We start from the raw sequence: 22,365 nt of genomic DNA, 5'->3' as shown, positions 1-22,365 counted from the left end.
AAAGCTGCTTCTATCTTCTCCTCAGGGTCCCTGGCAGTCACTGACTCCCAGGACCTGAAATACAGTTGCCCGATCGCTCGGGCAGCCAGTTAAAACCTGCACCGTAAATACACTATGGCGCGGGTTTTAAGGACCTCGACCACCGGACATGTATACAGAGCCGGAGGTTGAGAACCGGTTAAAGGGGTTTTCCCATAAATCACCGTAAAAGAAAGTTACTTCACGACCTCAACCTACTACGCAATGGCCGGGTGCTAAATAAACACTCCTGTAACAGCCATGAGTATTCAAAGAAACTGGACATCAGAATTTTTGTAGTATATTGTGCCCAACAGCTGTCAAAAAAAATTGGAATACCTTGGCTATTACAATTCTAACTTTCTTGTTTACATGGTGCATGCATTTATTATGGTGTTTTTTTGCTAATAGTCTGTTTTATTATCTGCATTTTTTTATGTGGCTTTTTCCACATTGCAAGTCATGTGATTTAATGATCATGTGATGCAAAGATTACATTCTGAAAAAATGCCACAAAAGAAAAAAAACATGTGGTTTTTTTTAAGTGGGAAAAAAACGAAACAATGGAGGTAAATGGGTGAAAAACGCCTCTAACAGCATAAAAGAACCGTCTAGCCTTGCTGCGATTTGAAAAAAAAAATAGAGCGCAAAATGGCACATAAAAGAACGCAATGTTTGTAGTGCGTTCAATATTTAACATCTGACTGCAGTATTATTTCTAAAATCGCGGTGTGCGAGATGGGACCCCAAAAAGGGGCTTTAGTCTGACGCTTTCCCGGACTTTATCTCTCATTTATTCTAACTGCAATAAGGTGAACACACCCTGCTACACGATCTATACAGACTATACAGAAATGACGTGTGTATCTCTAGTATGTCTGACCCCAGCGAAGCTTATTAAAATAAAAAGTATATAGCATACCTCCAAACTGTCCCGGATTCCGTGTGGTGTCTCACTGTCACGGCCGGTTAGGTGTCCTGGTTTCAACTTTATCTGCATCCTCGGGATGCAGATACTGTTGAATCCAATGGTGAAACAGGGAGTAGTCCGCTCCCTGCTTCACCATTCACTGTTTAACGAGATGGTGACATCTCCTCTGAAAAACGCAGCAATTCTGGCCACTTTCTGCTGCAGGAATGGACGTGCTGCAGTCTGAAAAATACGCACCGCAGCTCAATTTATTTTCGGAATTTTTACGCAGTGTGTGGATGAGATTTGTTAAATCTCATCCACTATGTTGCTACTGTAGTCTGCTGCGTTTTTTCCGTCCGAAATTCCGAACTGGAAAAACGTGGCAATTCCGCAGTGTGTGAACGAGCCCTTACATTTCATAATAGAAGCGAAAATGAGACATGACAGTGGAGTCATGTGATATGAGATTACACAGCAATGTTTGTATTGTCAGGGTTAGAGTGCAGTCGACTTCCTTGTGTGTACAGAACATGTCTTATGGCTTTCCTGGGACTGCTGCTGTGTCTTCTGCTGCACCAGACATGTAAGTGTTAATGTGTTATATGTAGATGGGTATTCTGAGAATTCAAGGGTCAATCACCTTAGTATTCAGTTAAAGGGTAGCTCTGTCCCTGTAGTGTGTATATATAGATAGCAGTAGATAATGTGTCCGGCACTGCATACTTGCATAAAATCACCTTCTAATATTTGTCTGTATTCCTACAGGACAGTTTAATCTTCTTGCAATTCGTTCTACTTTATATAAACATCGTTTACTGTTCTTTTATATTCTTTTGCACTTAATTCACACCTAATTAAATAACCAGTACTGGCAGTGGCGGATTAAGTAGACCATGGGCCCTGGGCTGTTAACCAAACTTGGGCCCCCCTTCCTCACCGCCGCCCTGCCGCGCCGTAACTATTTTTGACACTACTTTTTTGGGCAAGCATTAACAGTGTTACGATTTCCCTTGTCACAGGGCTGTGTCCCTACATACTGACAGTATCACACTGTGCAGGGACACAACCTCCTGACAAGGGGAATTGTCTATCAGTCCTGGACTGCAGAAAGACTTTTTGTGAAATACAAGGATTCCTATAATAAACATGTCAGGAGAGGTGACAGATTCTCTATAAATCTAGTGACTCACAGGTGACGACGTCTCAGATTCTAGTAGTTTTTTTCCTCTTTTCTTCACCATCCGGTCCAGCGCTCATGACGACTTCTCCTGGCCATGACTCATTTCTGCAGAATTTGCCACTCAGACGTCTCCTCACTTTTCCAACATTTCCACACCTATAAACGAAAATAAAGTTATCATGGTGCCACATACTGTACCCCTAAATATAATAGCACCAAACACTGCGCGCCTGAATATAATACCACACACTGTAAAACACCATACACACAGCCCCTGTAGATATTACACACCCCCATAGATATCGCCATACACAGCCCCCTCTATATATCACACATCCTCCCCGTAGAGAGCGTTACACACAGCCCCATATAGATAAACTTTATGAATAAAAATTGTAAAATAGCAAAAAAGGTGTGTATAAAAACGATAAAAAACGAACCCTGCATTGTCTACGGAAAAAACGTCGCAAAAATCACGTCGTTTTTATTTATTTTTTATAAAAATGTGTGTTTGGTGCAACTTTGTAATTACGTTTTATTAAAAAATATTTTCACTTTTTGAGATACAGCTGCTTTGTATCCTGTATCCGTCAGGTCAGCAGGACTGACAGGATCAGTGACACGCAGGATCCACCTCAAATCTATCACATCGAAGATTATAATTTAGCGCAGGGCCCGTTTCACTGATCCCGTCAGTCCTGCTGACCTGACGGATACAGGATACAAAGCAGCTGTATCTCAAAAAGTGAAAATATTTTTTAATAAAACGTAATTACAAAGTTGCACCAAACACACATTTTTATAAAAAAGAAATAAAAACGACGTGATTTTTGCGACGTTTTTTCCGTAGACAATGCAGGTTTCTTTTTTTTTAGCGTTTTTATACACACCTTTTTTGCTATTTTAGAATTTTTATTCATAAAGTTTAAAAATAATAGTAAAAAAATAAGCTTTTTTACGTTTCAGCTATTTTTTTGGGTAATAACATAGTTTTACCCTAAAATAGACCTTTTATTTGTAATCGTCATTGTTTACCGTAAATGTTAATATATTACATGTCTATATTAGGGTAATTGGGTCAGCGCTTGCGTTACAACAATGATTGGCGGGGGGGACGGACGGTTTTTATTGGGGTGGGTATTTTATGTGTATTTATTATTTCATTTTTTTTGCACTTTACTTTCCTATTTTTTTATTACTGTGGTCTGTTCCTCAAAGGTCAAAAAAGACCTTTGGGGAACTTTATATATATTTTTTCTTTCTTTTACACCATGTTTTTCCCCTGTAACTGGAGCTGCACAGCAGCCCCAGTTACAGGGGAAATCAGCCCTCTCATAGTGACGATTGTCACTAATAGGGCTGTGCTGGGTCTAGTTAGACCCAGCAACAGTCTGTCACTAACGGCACCCGGCGATCATGTGAACAGTCACATGATCACCGGGAGGAATAGAGACAGCGCCGCTGCTGCTGTCTCTATTCCTATACACAGCGTTCATTGAACGCTGTGTAAGAAGACATCGGAGAAGACAGAAGCAGCGAAAGCTGCTTCTGTCTTTTCCTCAGGGTCCCCGGCAGTCACTGACAGCCGGAGACCCGATCGCGCGGGCAGCAAGTTAAAACCCGAGCCGTAGAAAGTCTATGGCTCGGGTTTTAAGGACCCGTCCCTGACCGCTGGCCGTAAAAATACAGCCAGCGGTCGGGAACCAGTTGGGAAGGAGGATAAGCCTGCTGTACTGACCTCAGCGCCGGTGACCGACCGTCTTGCAGATTCGGAGTAACAGAACAGCCGTCCCTCGCTGTTCTGTTACTCAATGGCGGCGGCCCGCACTTGTCAGGGAGGCGTGTCCTACCCCTTTCCCGGCCAATTCCCTGCTCCTCCCCTCATCTTCGTTAGTTAGCAGCGCTAGCGCGCTGAATAAGTAACTTTGCAAGATGATGTGCGGTTCGGGCTGCCATGGGCCCCCTGGGAGCCTCGGGCCCCGGGCGGCCGCCCGAATCGCCCATATGATAATCCGCCACTGAGTACTGGTCTAACTCTATGTAAAGTGTGTGCAGCCTACAGATTGTCACCACCACCAACAAAAAGACCTCTTGTAATCAATAAATATATATTTTATTATACAGACCAACAATCTTTTCTCTCCCAACTTTGGATTGTAGGTCTGTATACTCTGGCTTGTTTTACATGGTTTTGACTTCCTCGTGTATATATTGTTAATGCTATGTCTGCACCTATATACCTTGCAGTGAGGTAGCCATCCTGCGCTACTAGCACTTAATTATTATACAGCTATGGAGGGTTTGTACAGTATAGGGTCCTGGGTTGGCATGCGCAATGATATTTTGTTTTTACTAATAGTTGTTTTACTATGTATATCTATGGGCATTAGTAAAATATATAGTTATTGATGACATTTTTGCACATGATTTTTGTTGTTGTTGTTGGTGGATAGTACAAAGATTAGTTAACAATAAAGGTACCTTCAACCAGATTTGCTGCGAAAACTTACCACAGCTGATCAGGGGCCGCAAGAAATTCTGCAAACAATTGTGCGGATTTTCCTGCGAACGTAAGCAAAGTGAAATAAAGACAAAACACTTTACTCGCCTCCCCTGACATTCCAATAGCATCGCTTCTCTGGTCTCCAAACACCCGGGCTCCAGAAATGACGTGTCTGTGATTGGCTGCAGCGGTCACGTATTGAAACGACAAGTCATGCCTAGAGGCCGGGTGTACAGAGACCGGTGGAGGACCAGGAAAGCGATGCTATTGGAGCGCCAGGGTAGGCGAGTATAGTGTTTTGTATTTATTCCACTTTGCTATTTTATTTTAATCTTAAACTTTGTGGACTTGCGAATTCATCTGCAGGTAATCCACAGCAACAATCGAATTTGGTTGCAGATTTCTTCTTTCCTACTTTTTTTATTGTCTTCAAATGGAAAGATCGGCAACAGATTCATGCACTTTCCGCGGCAGTTGAAGCCCCTTTCAGACAGGCGTTGTGAAAACGCATTTGAGTTCAGTCCGTGACAAACTGACGAACCTGCATCAGAGTTTTTTCTGCAATCCATATTTTTCCCCCTTCAGGATGGCATTAGTGGGCCATCCATTTTTTACTTCTGTGAATAAAAAGATCAAATTGTCCAAACCCACTGAAAACACCCCCAAGACGGTAACATGACCACAGAAATGCCATTTTCTATTGCTTATTGCAGTTGTGAGATATTTCTTGTTCATATTTTTGGCTTCTGGCCATGTCTTATATTCAGGAGCACACTTCTGCTCTTTTTCCTGGTTTCACTTCTCAGGTGTCTCGACGCAACCATCTGGAATGGATGTCACCGCGTGGCGGCCGTTTTTCAAACACATTGACATCTGCGGGCCTTTCCTGCATAAAAATCGGACAAAGATAGTGCATGCTAGGTTTTTTTTGGTTTTTTTCATCGTGAATGGATGGTCCGCGAAAAATAATAATTGGTTGATTAACTATAATATGTCAGTATTCAGTATGGGTGCTGTCCATTGTACACTCCAACAGCACCCAAATGTGAAAATCCTTTGTCTGAATGGGCCATTAATTCCAGGGTACTGTAATTATGAAAAGGGGTTAAGTACATAACATGAGACTATTAAATCAAGTACAATAAACATGATCTTAAAGGGGTTTTCCCACGAGGGACATTTATGACATATCTGCAGGACATGTCATAAATGTCAAGTAGATCTGGGACCCACCTCTGGGACCCTCACCTACCTCTAGAACGGGGCCCTTAAACCCCGTTCTACCTCTTTGTGAGCCAGCTGATTTCCGTCCATAAGGCAGAAAACAGCGTAGCTCCCTGATCTCTGTTTTCGTAAGCCCCATAGAACTGAATGATAGTTACGGAAACAGCGTAGCACAGCGAGTGGCCGGGAGTCAGCGAGAGCAGAAGAAGGTAGAACGGGGTTTAGGGGATCCCGTTCTAGAGATAGGTGCAGGTCCCAGAGGTGGAACCTGCATCTCTCTGATGTTTCGGACATATCTTGTGGATATGTCATGTCCTTCATGGGAAAACCCCTTAAATGAATGACAGTCTGGTACAGGAGAGAGGACCCTGCCCATGAGGGCTTATAATCATAAAGGGGAAGGAGACAAGAGGGTGAGGGCAGACATGCCACTTATGCCTGTCTACATACACATACCTTAACATAATCACTAAAAGCGATCCAGATGCAAGTAGACATCCGAGTCAGAGTGGACAAGTGGCCTGGTTAGTTGCAGAGGGGATATTAGATGTGCAATATCTCAACTTTTCACTCATTAAGTAGAAAAAAAGACCCTTTATATGTGTCAGAGAGTTCATTGGTAAGAGGGGTGACTGGAGGCTGTACAGGTGGAGCACAATTGACAGGCTGTACAGGTGGAGCACAAGTGACAGGCTGTACAGGTGGAGCACAAGTGACAGGCTGTGATCTTTTTTTCTATCTGTCACTTTCTTCACTTTATACTCTCCCCAGTCCACACAAAGCCGATAGGTCTAGCTTCATCCTGCTCCCGGACTGCAAACAGGTGCTGGGCATGAAGTTTGTATCCTGGTATAATTTGTTTACTTTGATTCTTTGCTTTAAGGGTGCAGTCACAGATGGCAGATTGTGTTGCAGAAATTTCTGCAATTGAAAATAAGTTTCATTCATCTGAATGTGGTTGTTTCTGTGGCGGGTTCATGGATTTCTGCAAGTTCCATTCAGATGAATAGAACTGATTTTCAGTAACAGAAATTTCTACAGCAAAACCGCCGGATGTGACTGTTCTACAAAGACCTTTCTCGGCTGCACCAATATCTCCTTTGTGCTTCTTTTAGGCCCCATGCACACGAACGTATTTTTGCGGCCGCAATTCACCCGCAAATGAATTGCGGCCCCATTCATCTCAATGGGCCCATGCACACGACTCTGGTTTCCATGGTCCATGCATTGCCCAGGAGCCTGGACCGCAAAAAGATAGGACATGTCTTACTACGGCCGTGTTTTGTGGTCCAGGCTCATAGAAATGAATGCACACGGCCATGTGCACGGCACGCGATTTGCAGGTGGCTGCGGGTGACACTCCTGCGACCGTCTGAGCCGCAATTCACGGCCCGTGCACAATATGGTCGTGTGCATGAGGCCTTAATGTTCTACTGGGTTCAGGAAAAATGTTCTGCTTAATTGAGGCTTTCTTTTAAATTTTTTGCAATTGATTATGGCATCACTACGTTCTGGCTTGTGAGGCTCAAATAAAAAAAGATTGTGAAGAAGTGCTCTTGTCCTTATAGTCTATCCATGGAAAGTGTTCAAACTCATGCCGTATTACATTCATCCTTGGCAGTAAGGCTGGGTTCACACGACCATGTTACGTTCGTAATGGACGGAACGTATTTCGGCCGCAAGTCCCGGACCGAACACACTGCAGGGAGCCGGGCTCCTAGCATCATAGTTATGTACGATGCTAGGAGTCCCTGCCTCGCTGCAGGACAACTGTCCTGTACTGAAAACATGATTACAGATTACAGTCCATATTGGATTTCTAGACGGTGGAGATTCTCTGTCACCTTAGAAATCGTTTATAGCTCAATAGCTACAGGATAATCGCAGACAACATGGCTGCTTGTCACCTCATTTGTTCCCTGTGTCTACCAGTGTGTCGGTAAACTCCTCTGTCATTGGTGGAGAAGAAGCTGCTCTACGTGTGAAGGGGGAGAGGCGTCAGAATTCATTACAAGGTCACTTCACTCAATCTTTGTGCTTGTAAGGCTTCGTTCACATCTGCGTCAAGCTTCCGTTCATGGGTTCCATCAGACCTTTCCGTCAGGGGAACCCACGAATGGAAACCATAGCTTCCGTTTACATTACCATTGATTTCAATGGTAATGCCTCCAATGCAAATGGTTTCCGTTTGTCTCCGTTCCGTAAAGTTTCCGTTGTTTTTGCGGTAAACAATAGCGTAGTCTACTGCATTAAATGGAAGCCCGACGCAGATGTGAACAAAGTCTTAGCTGATAATCTTGTTTTTCTGACTGGTAGTTAAGTCAACACACACTGGAGCAGTTTTACAAATACTGTGTAAGGCCCTGTTCACACAAAGTTTTTTTGCAGGTGTAAAAATAGCCATCATAATTCCTTCAGGAATTTTGAGGCAGATTTTGACATGTTTGCCGCGTTTTTCACAGCGTTTTTCATCCTCGGCCATTGAGACCCGCGGGCAAATAAAAGCTGCGGAAACAGCTTTCTTTGCCTTCCATTGGTGTCAATGGGAGGTCAGAGACTTAAACGCCCGAAGGTAGGGCATGTCGTGTCTTCTTCCTGTGAGCGCTAAAAACTGCTCGCGGGGAAGAAACTCCTCTGCCTCCCATTGAAATCAATTGGAGGCGTTTTCGGATGTTTTATGGCGCAGTTTTAGACGTGGTTTCCGCATATAAAAAACGTGCCAAAAAAATCTGCGTGAACTTCCCCCTAAGCTTTAGACAGCGTAAACTTAAAGAAAGGCATTCAGAAAATGCCCCTAATTTATCATTTTGGTGCATGCTGTATGATAAATTTGACGCATCTAGGTAGACATGTTAGACACTTGTAAATTACTAATACCAACTATTGGCTGGCTTAGTTTACGGCAGTTTTTTAGCACCAAAATTTTGGCGCACAGTGTCGCGTTTTAGGCCATGCTTCCTTTCCTGTTGAGTTACACCTCCTGAGCGCGGCACAAAGTGTTTAAAACATTTAATAATATGGCGCACAGCATGAACGCCAACTTTCTGTCTCAATATAAGCCAGAATTCTTGTACATTTTGAATAGTAAATCTGCCCCACTTGACATGTTTGTCCTTTAAGGGATCAGCTAGTTTGGACAAACAGTTGCCGTTTAAAGCATGGTGGAGGGATAGAGCACCAGCCTTTAATTAGACTGGATTTCCTCAAACTCTAAGGGTATGTTCACACGCTGAGTCAAAAAACGTCTGAAAATACGGAGCTGTTTTCAAGGGAAAACAGCTCCTGATTTTCAGACGTTTTTTTAAGCCACTCGCAATTTTCGCTGTGTTTTTTACGGCCATTTTTGGAGCTGTTTTCAATAGTGTCTATGAAAAAGTCCCAAGAAGTGACCTGCACTTTCTTTTTTCAAAACGGCTGCCTAAAAAAAACGTCCGTCGGAACAGAACGCCTTTCTCATTGAAATCAATGGGCAGATGTTTGGAGGTGTTCTGCTTCCGATTTTTCAACCGTTTTTCAGGCGTTTACGGGCCGAAAATGGGCTGTATGAACATACCCTAATAGACATTGCAACATAGTTGATTAACCCCTTAAGGACGCAGCCTAGTTTGGGCCTTAAGGCTCAGAGCCCATTTTTCAAATCTGACATATTTCACTTTATGTGGTAATAACGTCGGAATGCTTAAACCTATCCAAGCGATTCTGAGATTGTTTTCTCGTGACACTTTGGGCTTCATGTTCGTGGTAAAATTTGGTCGATATATTCAGTGTTTATTGGTGAAAAATTGCAAAATTTAGAGAAAATTTTGAAAAAATTGCATTTTTCAGAATTTAAATGCATCTGCTTGTAAAACAGACGGTTATACCACCCAAAATAGTTACTAGTTCACATTTCCCATATGTCTACTTTAGATTGGCATCGTTTTTTTAACATTCTTTTATTTTTCTTGGACGTTACAAGGCTTAGAACATAAACAGCAATTTCTCATATTTTTAAGAAAATTTCAAAAGCCTTTTTTTTAAGGTACCTCTTGAGTTCTGAAGTGGCTTTGAGGGGCCTATGTATTAGAAACCCCCATAAAACACCCCATTTTAAAAACTAGACCCCTCAAAGTATTCAAAACAGCATTTAGAAAGTTTTTTAACCCTTCAGGCATTTCACAGGAATTAAAGCAATGTGGAGGTGAAATTTGCAAATTTCATTTTTCTTGCTGAATTTCAATATTATTCCATTTTTTTCTGTAACACAGAAGATTTTACCAGAGAAATACTACTAAATATGTATTGTCCAGATTCTGCAGTTTTTAGAAATGTCCCACATGTGGCTCTAGTGCGCTCGTGGAATAAAACACAAGCCTCAGAAACAAAGGAGCACCTAGTGCATTTTGAGGCCTCTTTTTTATTAGAATATATTTTAGGCAGCATGCCAGGTTTGAAGAGGTGTTGAGGTATGAAAGCAATGGAAACCCACCAGAAGTGACCCCATTTTGGAAACTAGACCCCTCAAGGAATTCATTTATGGTTGTTGTTATCATTTTGACCACACCGTTTTTTCACAGCACCTATTTGAATTGGGCTGTGAAATTAAAAAAATGATATTTTTTCCATTAAGATGTAATTTTTGTTCAAAATTTCTTATTTTCACAAGGAATAAAACACCCCATTTTGTTGCCCAATTTGTCCTTAGTGCGGCAATACCCCATTTGTGGTGATAAACTGCCGTTTGGGCCCATGGGAGGACTCAGAAGGAAAGGAGCGCTATGTGTTTGTTGGAGTCCAGATTTTGCTGGATTGGTTTTCGGGTTCCATGTCGCATTTGCAGAGCCCCAGAGGTATGAAAGCAATGGAAACCCACCAGAAGTGACCCCATTTTGGAAACTAGACCCCTCAAGGAATTCATTTATGGTTGTTGTTATCATTTTGACCACACCGTTTTTTCACAGCACCTATTTGAATTGGGCTGTGAATTAAAAAAATGATATTTTTTTCCATTAAGATGTAATTTTTGTTCAAAATTTCTTATTTTCACAAGGAATAAAACACCCCATTTTGTTGCCCAATTTGTCCTGAGTGCGGCAATACCCCATTTGTGGTGATAAACTGATGTTTGGGCCCATGGCAGGACTCAGAAGGAAAGGACCACCATTTGGCCTACTGGAGCTTTTCTTGTGCTAAGTCATGTAGGCAGAAGCCCCTGAGGTACCAGTACAGTTAAAACCCCCGAGAAGTGACCCCATTTTAAAAACTACACCCCTTAAGACATTCATCTAGTGGTGTAGTGAGCATTTTGACCCCACAGTTATTGTGTAAAAGGTAATGCGCAGCAGATGGTGCAAAGTGAGATTTGCAATTTCCTATGCATATATGCCATTTCAGTGTCTGATATATTGTGCCCAGCATGTGCCACTGGAGACATACACCCCATAAATTGTAATGTGGGTTCTCCCGGGTACGGCAATACCCTACATGTGGCTGTTATTAGCTGCCTGGGCACACGACAGGGCTCAGAAGGGAAGGACCACCATTTAGCCTACTGGAGCTTTTCTGGTGCTAAGTCATGTAGGCAGAACCCCTGAGGTACCAGTACAGTTGAAACCCCCGAGAAGTGACCCCATTTTAAAAACTACACCCCTTAAGACATTCATCTAGTGGTGTAGTGAGCATTTTGACCCCACAGTTATTGTGTAAAAGGTAATGCGCAGCAGATGGTGCAAAGTGAGATTTGCAATTTCCTATGCATATATGCCATTTCAGTGTCTGATATATTGTGCCCAGCATGTGCCACTGGAGACATACACCCCATAAATTGTAATGTGGGTTCTCCCGGGTACGGCAATACCCTACATGTGGCTGTTATTAGCTGCCTGGGCACACGACAGGGCTCAGAAGGGAAGGACCACCATTTAGCCTACTGGAGCTTTTCTGGTGCTAAGTCATGTAGGCAGAACCCCTGAGGTACCAGTACAGTTGAAACCCCCGAGAAGTGAACCCATTTTAAAAACTACACCCCTTAAGACATTCATCTAGTGGTGTAGTGAGCATTTTGACCCCACAGTTATTGTGTAAAAGGTAATGCGCAGCAGATGGTGCAAAGTGAGATTTGCAATTTCCTATGCATATATGCCATTTCAGTGTCTGATATATTGTGCCCAGCATGTGCCACTGGAGACATACACCCCATAAATTGTAATGTGGGTTCTCCCGGGTACGGCAATACCCTACATGTGGCTGTTATTAGCTGCCTGGGCACACGACAGGGCTCAGAAGGGAAGGACCACCATTTAGCCTACTGGAGCTTTTCTGGTGCTAAGTCATGTAGGCAGAACCCCTGAGGTACCAGTACAGTTGAAACCCCCGAGAAGTGAACCCATTTTAAAAACTACACCCCTTAAGACATTCATCTAGAGTGTAGTGAGCATTTTGACCCAACAGTTATTGTGTAAAAGGTAATGCGCAGTAGATGGTGCAAAGTGAGATTTGCAATTTCCTATACATATATGCCATTTCAGTGTCCGATATATTGTGCCCAGCATGTGCCACCGGAGACATACACCCCATAAATTGTAATGTGGGTTCTCCCGGGTACGGCAATACCCTACATGTGGCTGTTATTTGCTGCTTGGGCACATGGCAGGGCTCAAAAGGGAAAGATGAGGGGGATAAGCTGTGCGGAGTGCATCAGGGTAAATTAAAAATCAAGGGATGTATGGTACATTTTAAAACAATCTTTCATACAGAGCCCTGGTTTTTCGGGACACGTGTCGCATTGGTATGTTGTGTCCTTCCTTATCCCCCTCTTATAGCACACTTTGCACCTCTTTTGACTTTTTCCCTTCTTGCCAGTTTGGGGAACTTCTCCTGGAAAGTGTTGCCCTGGTACGATGCGTGTGGCCTCGCTTCCAGAAGTACTGGGTGCCCCTCCTTCCTGGTCGCCAAAAATTAGGTTCTTTATAACCACCTCTTGAAATTCCAGGAAAGTTCCCCTCTGGCCTGCACATCGACGTAGCACGTACGCATTGTACAATGCCATCTGTATGATGTGCACGGCCAGCTTCTTATACCACACCCTCGATTTCCGCGTAGCGCTGTAGGGCTTCAGGACTTGATCTGACAAGTCCACCCCTCCCATGTACCTATTGTAGTCCAGGATGCAATCTGGTTTGGGGGTCTCTGTACTGGTACCTCGTACAGGTACATGGGTACTGGTGTGGCCATGTATTGTTGTCAATACAAGGACATCTCTCTTGTCCTTGTACTTGACACACAATATGTTGCTACTAGAATGTGCCCTGCTCTCACCCCTTCTGAGTGTTTGCCCAAGCAGTGTTTTAGGGAGGCCTCTAAGATTTTTTCTAGCAGTGCCGCATGCCGCAGTCCTTCTGGAAGCGAGGCACTTGAAGAGCGGGACGCTGGTATAAAAATTATCCAGGTAGAGGTGGTAACCCTGGTCCAGCAGTGGGTGCACCAAATCCCACACAATTTTTGCGTTAATTCCCAGTAAGGGGGGGCATTCTGGGGGCTGAATACTGCTGTCCTTCCCTTCATATATCCTGAATTTATATGTATACCCTGATGCACTCTCGCACAGCTTATACAACTTCACGCCATACCTTGCCCTCTTACTTGGCAGGTATTGGCGGAATTGAAGCCTCCCTTTAAAATGTACCAGGGACTCATCAATGGAAATACACTTCTCGGGGGTGTATGCTTGGGCAAACCGGGCACTGAAATGGTCTAATAGGGGTCTCAGTTTATATAAACGGTCAAAACTGGGGTCATCTCGGGGTGGGCACTGCTCATTATCGGCATAATGTAGGAAGCGAAGTATTGCCTCATAACGCATCCTGGACATGGCCATACGGTACATCGGGGTGTGGTATAGGATGTCCGTGCTCCAGTAGGTCCTAATGGATGGCTTTTTTAGAAGCCCCATGTTCAAGAGCAGTCCCCAGAACTTGCCCAACTCTGCTGCGTTTACAGGAGTCCACCTCTGGGATTGGGCATAAAATGAGTTGGGGTTCTTGGTGATATACTGTTGGGCATATAAATTAGTCTGGGTGACCATTAGCTCTATAAAGTTATCAGTGAAGAAGAACTTGAAAAAGTCCATCTCACTGAACCCTGCCGTGTTAAATTTGATGCCTGGGCTGCCCGTGTACTCAGGGATTTGGGGTTCATAATGGTCTGGTGTGGGCGTCCAAATGGGGTCACTTCGCTCAGGGGTATCACTTGTTGTGGGGTCACTTCTCTCAGGGATTTCTACTATGGTGGTGGTCCTGGGGCGTCTCCTAGGGGGTCCCTCCTCTTCATCGCTGGATGAGGAGGTAGACAAATAAAATAGTGTATCGCCATCCGACGAGTCTGTGTCGGAGGCCAGAAATGCATACGCCTCTTCAGCAGTAAATGTCCGTTGGGACATGCTTGTTGTGCGAAGACAAAATTTATATACTGCAAAAAAATAAATCCCTAACTGGGAGCAATAGGATAGCACAACTAGCACAAATGTGTGTTTTGTTTTTAGAGAGCAAGTGGACTTCCCTGACACTAAAGCTAACTAGGGCGAGGGTTCCTAACACTAAACCTAACTAAATTTTATGTGGACTTCCCTAACGCTAAACCTAACTACGGCGACGATTCCCTGACACTAAACCTATCTAGATTATTTCAAGCTTCCCTGACACTAAACCTAACTACGGTGACGGGTGCCTGACACTAAACCTATCTAATTATTCCGAGCTTCCCTGACGCTAAACCTAACTACGGTGATGGATCCCTAACGCTAAGCCTATCTACGGTGACCGATTCCTGACGCTAAATTCCCTGACACTATACCTAACTACGCTTTTTGACGGTTCCCTGACACTAACTAACCCTAATACTAAACTAACCAGTTAAATTTTCAAAATTGGCTAAACTAACTATTTTTTTTTGTTTCTTTTTTTTCTTTTTATATTTTTTTTTTTGTTTTATGTTTTATATAGAAAAAAATGAAAAAAAAATCCCCAGGGACCAAGAAATGTGGTCCTGAAGACTGAAAAGTGGTCAGTGATAGGAGATCACTGACCAAAAAACGTGGGTAGAACTCAAAGAGGAAGGGAACAGGAGTGGGTAGTGGATGGGGTGGTGGGAAGCAAAAAAAACGTTGTTTTAGAAACTTTTTTTCACTTTTTTTCACTTCTTTTCTCTCTGACTCTCTGCTCACAACCGATCTCAACGCCTCGCTAACTCCAACAGGGCGTTCAGGGCGGTTGCAGCAGGATGTGAGGTCAGAGAGAGGAAGTGACGAGAATGATCGCTGCTATTGGCTAGTTACTCACTGACTAGCCAATAGCGGCGATCGGCGAGGCGGGACCATAGTAAATGGTCCCGGCCCATTATGCTGTGATAGCATGCTGTCAGAAACAGCAGCTATCACAGCTCAGGAACGCCGGGCTCGAGCACTGCTGTGCTGAATGAGACCGATCGCTGCTATTGGCTAGTTACTCACTGACTAGCCAATAGCGGCGATCGGCGAGGCGGGACCATAGTAAATGGTCCCGTCCCATTATGCCGTGATAGCCTGCTGTCAGAAACAGCAGCTATCACAGCGCATGAACGCGCCGGGCGCGCGCACCGCTGTTCTAACTGCAAGACGTACTATTACGGCATGGAGCGCGAACGATAGAGCTGCCATGACGTAATAGTACGTCAAGGAGCGGGAAGGGGCTAATACTAAACTAACCAGTTAAATTTTCAAAATTGGCTAAACTAACTATTTTTTTTTGTTTCTTTTTTTTCTTTTTATATTTTTTTTTTTGTTTTATGTTTTATATAGAAAAAAATGAAAAAAAAATCCCCAGGGACCAAGAAATGTGGTCCTGAAGACTGAAAAGTGGTCAGTGATAGGAGATCACTGACCAAAAAACGTGGGTAGAACTCAAAGAGGAAGGGAACAGGAGTGGGTAGTGGATGGGGTGGTGGGAAGCAAAAAAAACGTTGTTTTAGAAACTTTTTTTCACTTTTTTTCACTTCTTTTCTCTCTGACTCTCTGCTCACAACCGATCTCAACGCCTCGCTAACTCCAACAGGGCGTTCAGGGCGGTTGCAGCAGGATGTGAGGTCAGAGAGAGGAAGTGACGAGAATGATCGCTGCTATTGGCTAGTTACTCACTGACTAGCCAATAGCGGCGATCGGCGAGGCGGGACCATAGTAAATGGTCCCGGCCCATTATGCTGTGATAGCATGCTGTCAGAAACAGCAGCTATCACAGCTCAGGAACGCCGGGCTCGAGCACTGCTGTGCTGAATGAGACCGATCGCTGCTATTGGCTAGTTACTCACTGACTAGCCAATAGCGGCGATCGGCGAGGCGGGACCATAGTAAATGGTCCCGTCCCATTATGCCGTGATAGCCTGCTGTCAGAAACAGCAGCTATCACAGCGCATGAACGCGCCGGGCGCGCGCACCGCTGTTCTAACTGCAAGACGTACTATTACGGCATGGAGCGCGAACGATAGAGCTGCCATGACGTAATAGTACGTCAAGGAGCGTGAAGGGGTTAACTTGATTTTAAATGATTCACTTTCAAATGTTTCACTTTCAGTTGCAGAAATGGCATTCTTTGACATTTGGGCCTTTTCATTTTCACTGCTGCTTGGTCACCAAATGGATCCCCTTGGATTGAGGCCTAGTCCTCTCCCCACCGCCCTGGAACTCTTCCCCGGCCTACGATGCCTGCTGTGACACCCCTGGCCCTGGAACTCTGCCCCGGCCTACCTCTGCTGTTCACTACCGCCTCTGACATTTTTGAACATACCCCACTTGAACTTGATTTTAAATGTGTCACTTTCAAATGTTTCACTTTCAGTTGCAGAAATGGCATTCTTTGACATTTGGGCCTTTTCATTTTCACTGCTGCTTGGTCACCAAATGGATCCCCTTGGATTGAGGCCTAGTCCTCTCCCCACCGCCCTGGAACTCTTCCCCGGCCTACGATGCCTGCTGTGACACCCCTGGCCCTGGAACTCTGCCCCGGCCTACCTCTGCTGTTCACTACCGCCTCTGACATTTTTGAACATACCCCACTTGAACTTGATTTTAAATGTGTCACTTTCAAATGTTTCACTTTCAGTTGCAGAAATGGCATTCTTTGACATTTGGGCCTTTTCATTTTCACTGCTGCTTGGTCACCAAATGGATCTCCTTGGATTGAGGCCTAGTCCTCTCCCCACCGCCCTGGAACTCTGCCCCGGCCTACGCTGCCTGCCGTCACACCCCTGGCCCTGGAACTCTGCCCCGGCCTACCTCTGCTGTTCACTACCGCCTCTGACATTTTTGAACATACCCCACTTGAACTTGATTTTAAATGTGTCACTTTCAAATGTTTCACTTTCAGTTGCAGAAATGGCATTCTTTGACATTTGGGCCTTTTCATTTTCACTGCTGCTTGGTCACCAAATGGATCTCCTTGGATTGAGGCCTAGTCCTCTCCCCACCGCCCTGGAACTCTGCCCCGGCCTACGCTGCCTGCCGTCACACCCCTGGCCCTGGAACTCTGCCCCGGCCTACCTCTGCTGTTCACTACCGCCTCTGACATTTTTGAACATACCCCACTTGAACTTGATTTTAAATGTGTCACTTTCAAATGTTTCACTTTCAGTTGCAGAAATGGCATTCTTTGACATTTGGGCCTTTTCATTTTCACTGCTGCTTGGTCACCAAATGGATCCCCTTGGATTGAGGCCTAGTCCTCTCCCCACCGCCCTGGAACTCTTCCCCGGCCTACGATGCCTGCTGTGACACCCCTGGCCCTGGATCTCTGCCCCGGCCTACCTCTGCTGTTCACTACCGCCTCTGACATTTTTGAACATACCCCACTTGAACTTGATTTTAAATGTGTCACTTTCAAATGTTTCACTTTCAGTTGCAGAAATGGCATTCTTTGACATTTGGGCCTTTTCATTTTCACTGCTGCTTGGTCACCAAATGGATCCCCTTGGATTGAGGCCTAGTCCTCTCCCCACCGCCCTGGAACTCTTCCCCGGCCTACGATGCCTGCTGTGACACCCCTGGCCCTGGAACTCTGCCCCGGCCTACCTCTGCTGTTCACTACCGCCTCTGACATTTTTGAACATACCCCACTTGAACTTGATTTTAAATGTGTCACTTTCAAATGTTTCACTTTCAGTTGCAGAAATGGCATTCTTTGACATTTGGGCCTTTTCATTTTCACTGCTGCTTGGTCACCAAATGGATCCCCTTGGATTGAGGCCTAGTCCTCTCCCCACCGCCCTGGAACTCTTCCCCGGCCTACGATGCCTGCTGTGACACCCCTGGCCCTGGATCTCTGCCCCGGCCTACCTCTGCTGTTCACTACCGCCTCTGACATTTTTGAACATACCCCACTTGAACTTGATTTTAAATGTGTCACTTTCAAATGTTTCACTTTCAGTTGCAGAAATGGCATTCTTTGACATTTGGGCCTTTTCATTTTCACTGCTGCTTGGTCACCAAATGGATCCCCTTGGATTGAGGCCTAGTCCTCTCCCCACCGCCCTGGAACTCTTCCCCGGCCTACGCTGCCTGCTGTGACACCCCTGGCCCTGGAACTCTGCCCCGGCCTACCTCTGCTGTTCACTACCGCCTCTGACATTTTTGAACATACCCCACTTGAACTTGATTTTAAATGTGTCACTTTCAAATGTTTCACTTTCAGTTGCAGAAATGGCATTCTTTGACATTTGGGCCTTTTCATTTTCACTGCTGCTTGGTCACCAAATGGATCCCCTTGGATTGAGGCCTAGTCCTCTCCCCACCGCCCTGGAACTCTTCCCCGGCCTACGATGCCTGCTGTGACACCCCTGGCCCTGGATCTCTGCCCCGGCCTACCTCTGCTGTTCACTACCGCCTCTGACATTTTTGAACATACCCCACTTGAACTTGATTTTAAATGTGTCACTTTCAAATGTTTCACTTTCAGTTGCAGAAATGGCATTCTTTGACATTTGGGCCTTTTCATTTTCACTGCTGCTTGGTCACCAAATGGATCCCCTTGGATTGAGGCCTAGTCCTCTCCCCACCGCCCTGGAACTCTTCCCCGGCCTACGCTGCCTGCTGTGACACCCCTGGAACTCTGCCCCGGCCTACCTCTGCTGTTCACTACCGCCTCTGACATTTTTGAACATACCCCACTTGAACTTGATTTTAAATGTGTCACTTTCAAATGTTTCACTTTCAGTTGCAGAAATGGCATTCTTTGACATTTGGGCCTTTTCATTTTCACTGCTGCTTGGTCACCAAATGGATCTCCTTGGATTGAGGCCTAGTCCTCTCCCCACCGCCCTGGAACTCTGCCCCGGCCTACGCTGCCTGCCGTCACACCCCTGGCCCTGGAACTCTGCCCCGGCCTACCTCTGCTGTTCACTACCGCCTCTGACATTTTTGAACATACCCCACTTGAACTTGATTTTAAATGTTTCACTTTCAAATGTTTCACTTTCAGTAGCAGAAATGTCATTCTTTGACATTTGGGCCTTTTTATTTTCACTGCTGCTTGGTCACCAAATGGATCTCCTTATTTTGAGGCCTAGTCCTCTCCCCACCGCCCTGGAACTCTGCCCCGGCCTACGCTGCCTGCCGTCACACCCCTGGCCCTGGAACTCTGCTCCGGCCTACGCTGCCTGCCGTCACACCCCTGGCCCTGGAACTCTGCCCCGGCCTGCCTCTGCTGCTCATTACCGTCTCTGACATTTCTGAACATACCCCACTTTAACTTGATTTTAAATGTTTCACTTTCAGTATTAAAAGTGTCATTCTTTGACATTTGGGCCTTTTTATTGTCACTGCTGTTTAGTCACCAAATGATGTCCTTGGATTGAGGCCTAGTCCTCTCCCCACCGCCCTGGAACTCTTCCCCGGCCTACGCTGCCTGCCGTGACACCCCTGGCCCTGGAACTCTGCCCCGGCCTGCCTCTGCTGCTCATTACCGTCTCTGACATTTCTGAACATACCCCACTTTAACTTGATTTTAAATGTTTCACTTTCAGTATTAAAAGTGTCATTCTTTGACATTTGGGCCTTTTTATTTTCACTGCTGTTTGGTCACCAAATGGATCTCCTTACCTACCAGCAATCACCCTGGTTCTCTGGCTGGGCATGGGGATGCAAGTTGCTCCCGCTGACCCCCTTCCACCCCACCGGGACCTACCTGCAATCACCCTGGAACTCTGGCTGGGCATGGGGATGTGGTTTGCTCCCGCTGACCCCCTTCCACCCCACCGGGACCTACCTACAATCACTCTGGAACTCTGGCTGGGCATAGGGACACAGGTTGGTCCCGCTGCCCCCCCTTCCACCCCACCGGGACCTACCACCAATCACCCTGGAACTCTGTCTGGGCATGGGGATGCAGGTTGCTCCCGCTGCTCCCCTTCCACCCCACCGGGACCTACCAGCAATCACCCTGGAACTCTGGCTGGGCATGGAGATGCAGGTTGCTCCCGCTGCCCCCCCCCCCTTCCACCCCACCGGGACCTACCACCAATCACCCTGGAACTCTGGCTGGGCATGGGGATGCAGGTTGCTCCCGCTGCCCCCCCCACCGGGACATTCCAGCATTCACCCTGGAACTCTGGCTGGGCATAGAGATGCAGGTTGCTCCCGCTGCCCCCCCACCGGGACCTACCACCAATCACCCTGGAACTCTGGCTGGGCATAGGGATGCAGGTTGCTCCCGCTGCTCCCCTTCCACCCCACCGGGACCTACCTGCAATCACCCTGGAACTCTGGCTGGGCATAGGGACACAGGTTGGTCCCGCTGCCCCCCCTTCCACCCCACCGGGACCTACCTGCAATCACCCTGGAACCATGGCTGGGCATGGGGATGCAGTTTGCTCCCGCTGACCCCCTTCCACCCCACCGGGACCTACCAGCAATCACCCTGGAACTATGGCTGGGCATGGGGATGCAAGTTGCTCCCGCTGCCCCCCCCCCACCGGGTCCTTCCAGCAATCACCCTGGAACTCTAGCTGGGCATGGGGATGCAGGTTGCTCCCGCTGCCCCCCCTTCCACCCCACCGGGACCTACCAGCAATCACCCTGGAACTCTGGCTGGGCATGGGGATGCAGGTTGCTCCCGCTGCCCCCCCCCGGGACCTACCTGCAATCACCCTGGAACTCTGGCTGGGCATGGGGATGCAAGTTGCTCCCGCTGACTCCCACCGGGACCTACCAGCAATCACCCTGGAACTCTGGCTGGGCATGGAGATGCAGGTTGCTCCCGCTGCCCCCCCCTTCCACCCCACCGGGACCTACCACCAATCACCCTGGAACTCTGGCTGGGCATGGGGATGCAAGTTGCTCCCGCTGCCCCCCCCCCACCGGGACCTACCACCAATCACCCTGGAACTCTGGCTGGGCATGGAGATGCAGGTTGCTCCCGCTGCCCCCCCCCCCCCACCGGGACCTACCAGCAATCACCCTGGAACTCTGGCTGGGCATGGGGATGCAAGTTGCTCCCGCTGACTCCCACCGGGACCTACCAGCAATCACCCTGGAACTCTGGCTGGGCATGGAGATGCAGGTTGCTCCCGCTGCCCCCCCACCGGGACCTACCAGCAATCACCCTGGAACTCTGGCTGGGCATGGAGATGCAGGTTGCTCCCGCTGACCCCCTTCCACCCCACCGGGACCTACCAGCAATCACCCTGGAACTATGGCTGGGCATGGGGATGCAAGTTGCTCCCGCTGCCCCCCCCACCGGGTCCTTCCAGCAATCACCCTGGAACTCTAGCTGGGCATGGGGATGCAGGTTGCTCCCGCTGCCCCCCCTTCCACCCCACCGGGACCTACCACCAATCACCTTGGAACTCTGGCTGGGCATGGGGATGCAGGTTGCTCCCGCTGCCCCCCCACCGGGACCTACCTGCAATCACCCTGGAACTCTGGCTGGGCATGGGGATGCAAGTTGCTCCCGCTGACTCCCACCGGGACCTACCAGCAATCACCCTGGAACTCTGGCTGGGCATGGGGATGCAAGTTGCTCCCGCTGACTCCCACCGGGACCTACCAGCAATCACCCTGGAACTCTGGCTGGGCATGGAGATGCAGGTTGCTCCCGCTGCCCCCCCACCGGGACCTACCAGCAATCACCCTGGAACTCTGGCTGGGCATGGAGATGCAGGTTGCTCCCGCTGACCCCCTTCCACCCCACCGGGACCTACCAGCAATCACCCTGGAACTATGGCTGGGCATGGGGATGCAAGTTGCTCCCGCTGCCCCCCCCCACCGGGTCCTTCCAGCAATCACCCTGGAACTCTAGCTGGGCATGGGGATGCAGGTTGCTCCCGCTGCCCCCCCTTCCACCCCACCGGGACCTACCACCAATCACCTTGGAACTCTGGCTGGGCATGGGGATGCAGGTTGCTCCCGCTGCCCCCCCACCGGGACCTACCACCAATCACCCTGGAACTCTGGCTGGGCATAGGGATGCAGGTTGCTCCCGCTGCCCCCCCACCGGGACCTACCACCAATCACCCTGGAACTCTGGCTGG

General features: G+C 47.2%; 1 protein-coding gene across 1 annotated transcript in view; it reads left to right on the top strand.

Moving 5' to 3' along the window:
* The first annotated feature begins 1,435 nt into the window (after positions 1 to 1,435).
* LOC142656685 (CD276 antigen homolog) overlaps positions 1,436 to 22,365 on the top strand; it is a 134,744-nt gene continuing 113,814 nt past the window's right edge. Inside the window, exon 1 of the mRNA XM_075831610.1 lies at positions 1,436 to 1,514. Within this exon, the coding sequence (XP_075687725.1) occupies positions 1,469 to 1,514 (46 nt within the window). The 5' untranslated portion in view covers positions 1,436 to 1,468. The remainder of the gene's footprint in view (positions 1,515 to 22,365) is intronic.

The sequence above is a fragment of the Rhinoderma darwinii genome, chromosome 6, assembly GCF_050947455.1.
Source record: "Rhinoderma darwinii isolate aRhiDar2 chromosome 6, aRhiDar2.hap1, whole genome shotgun sequence".
In the NCBI taxonomy this organism is placed as follows: Eukaryota; Metazoa; Chordata; class Amphibia; order Anura; family Rhinodermatidae; genus Rhinoderma; species Rhinoderma darwinii.
The sequence above is the reverse complement of the archived record's forward strand: the minus strand, read 5'-3'. Positions and strand labels throughout refer to the sequence as shown.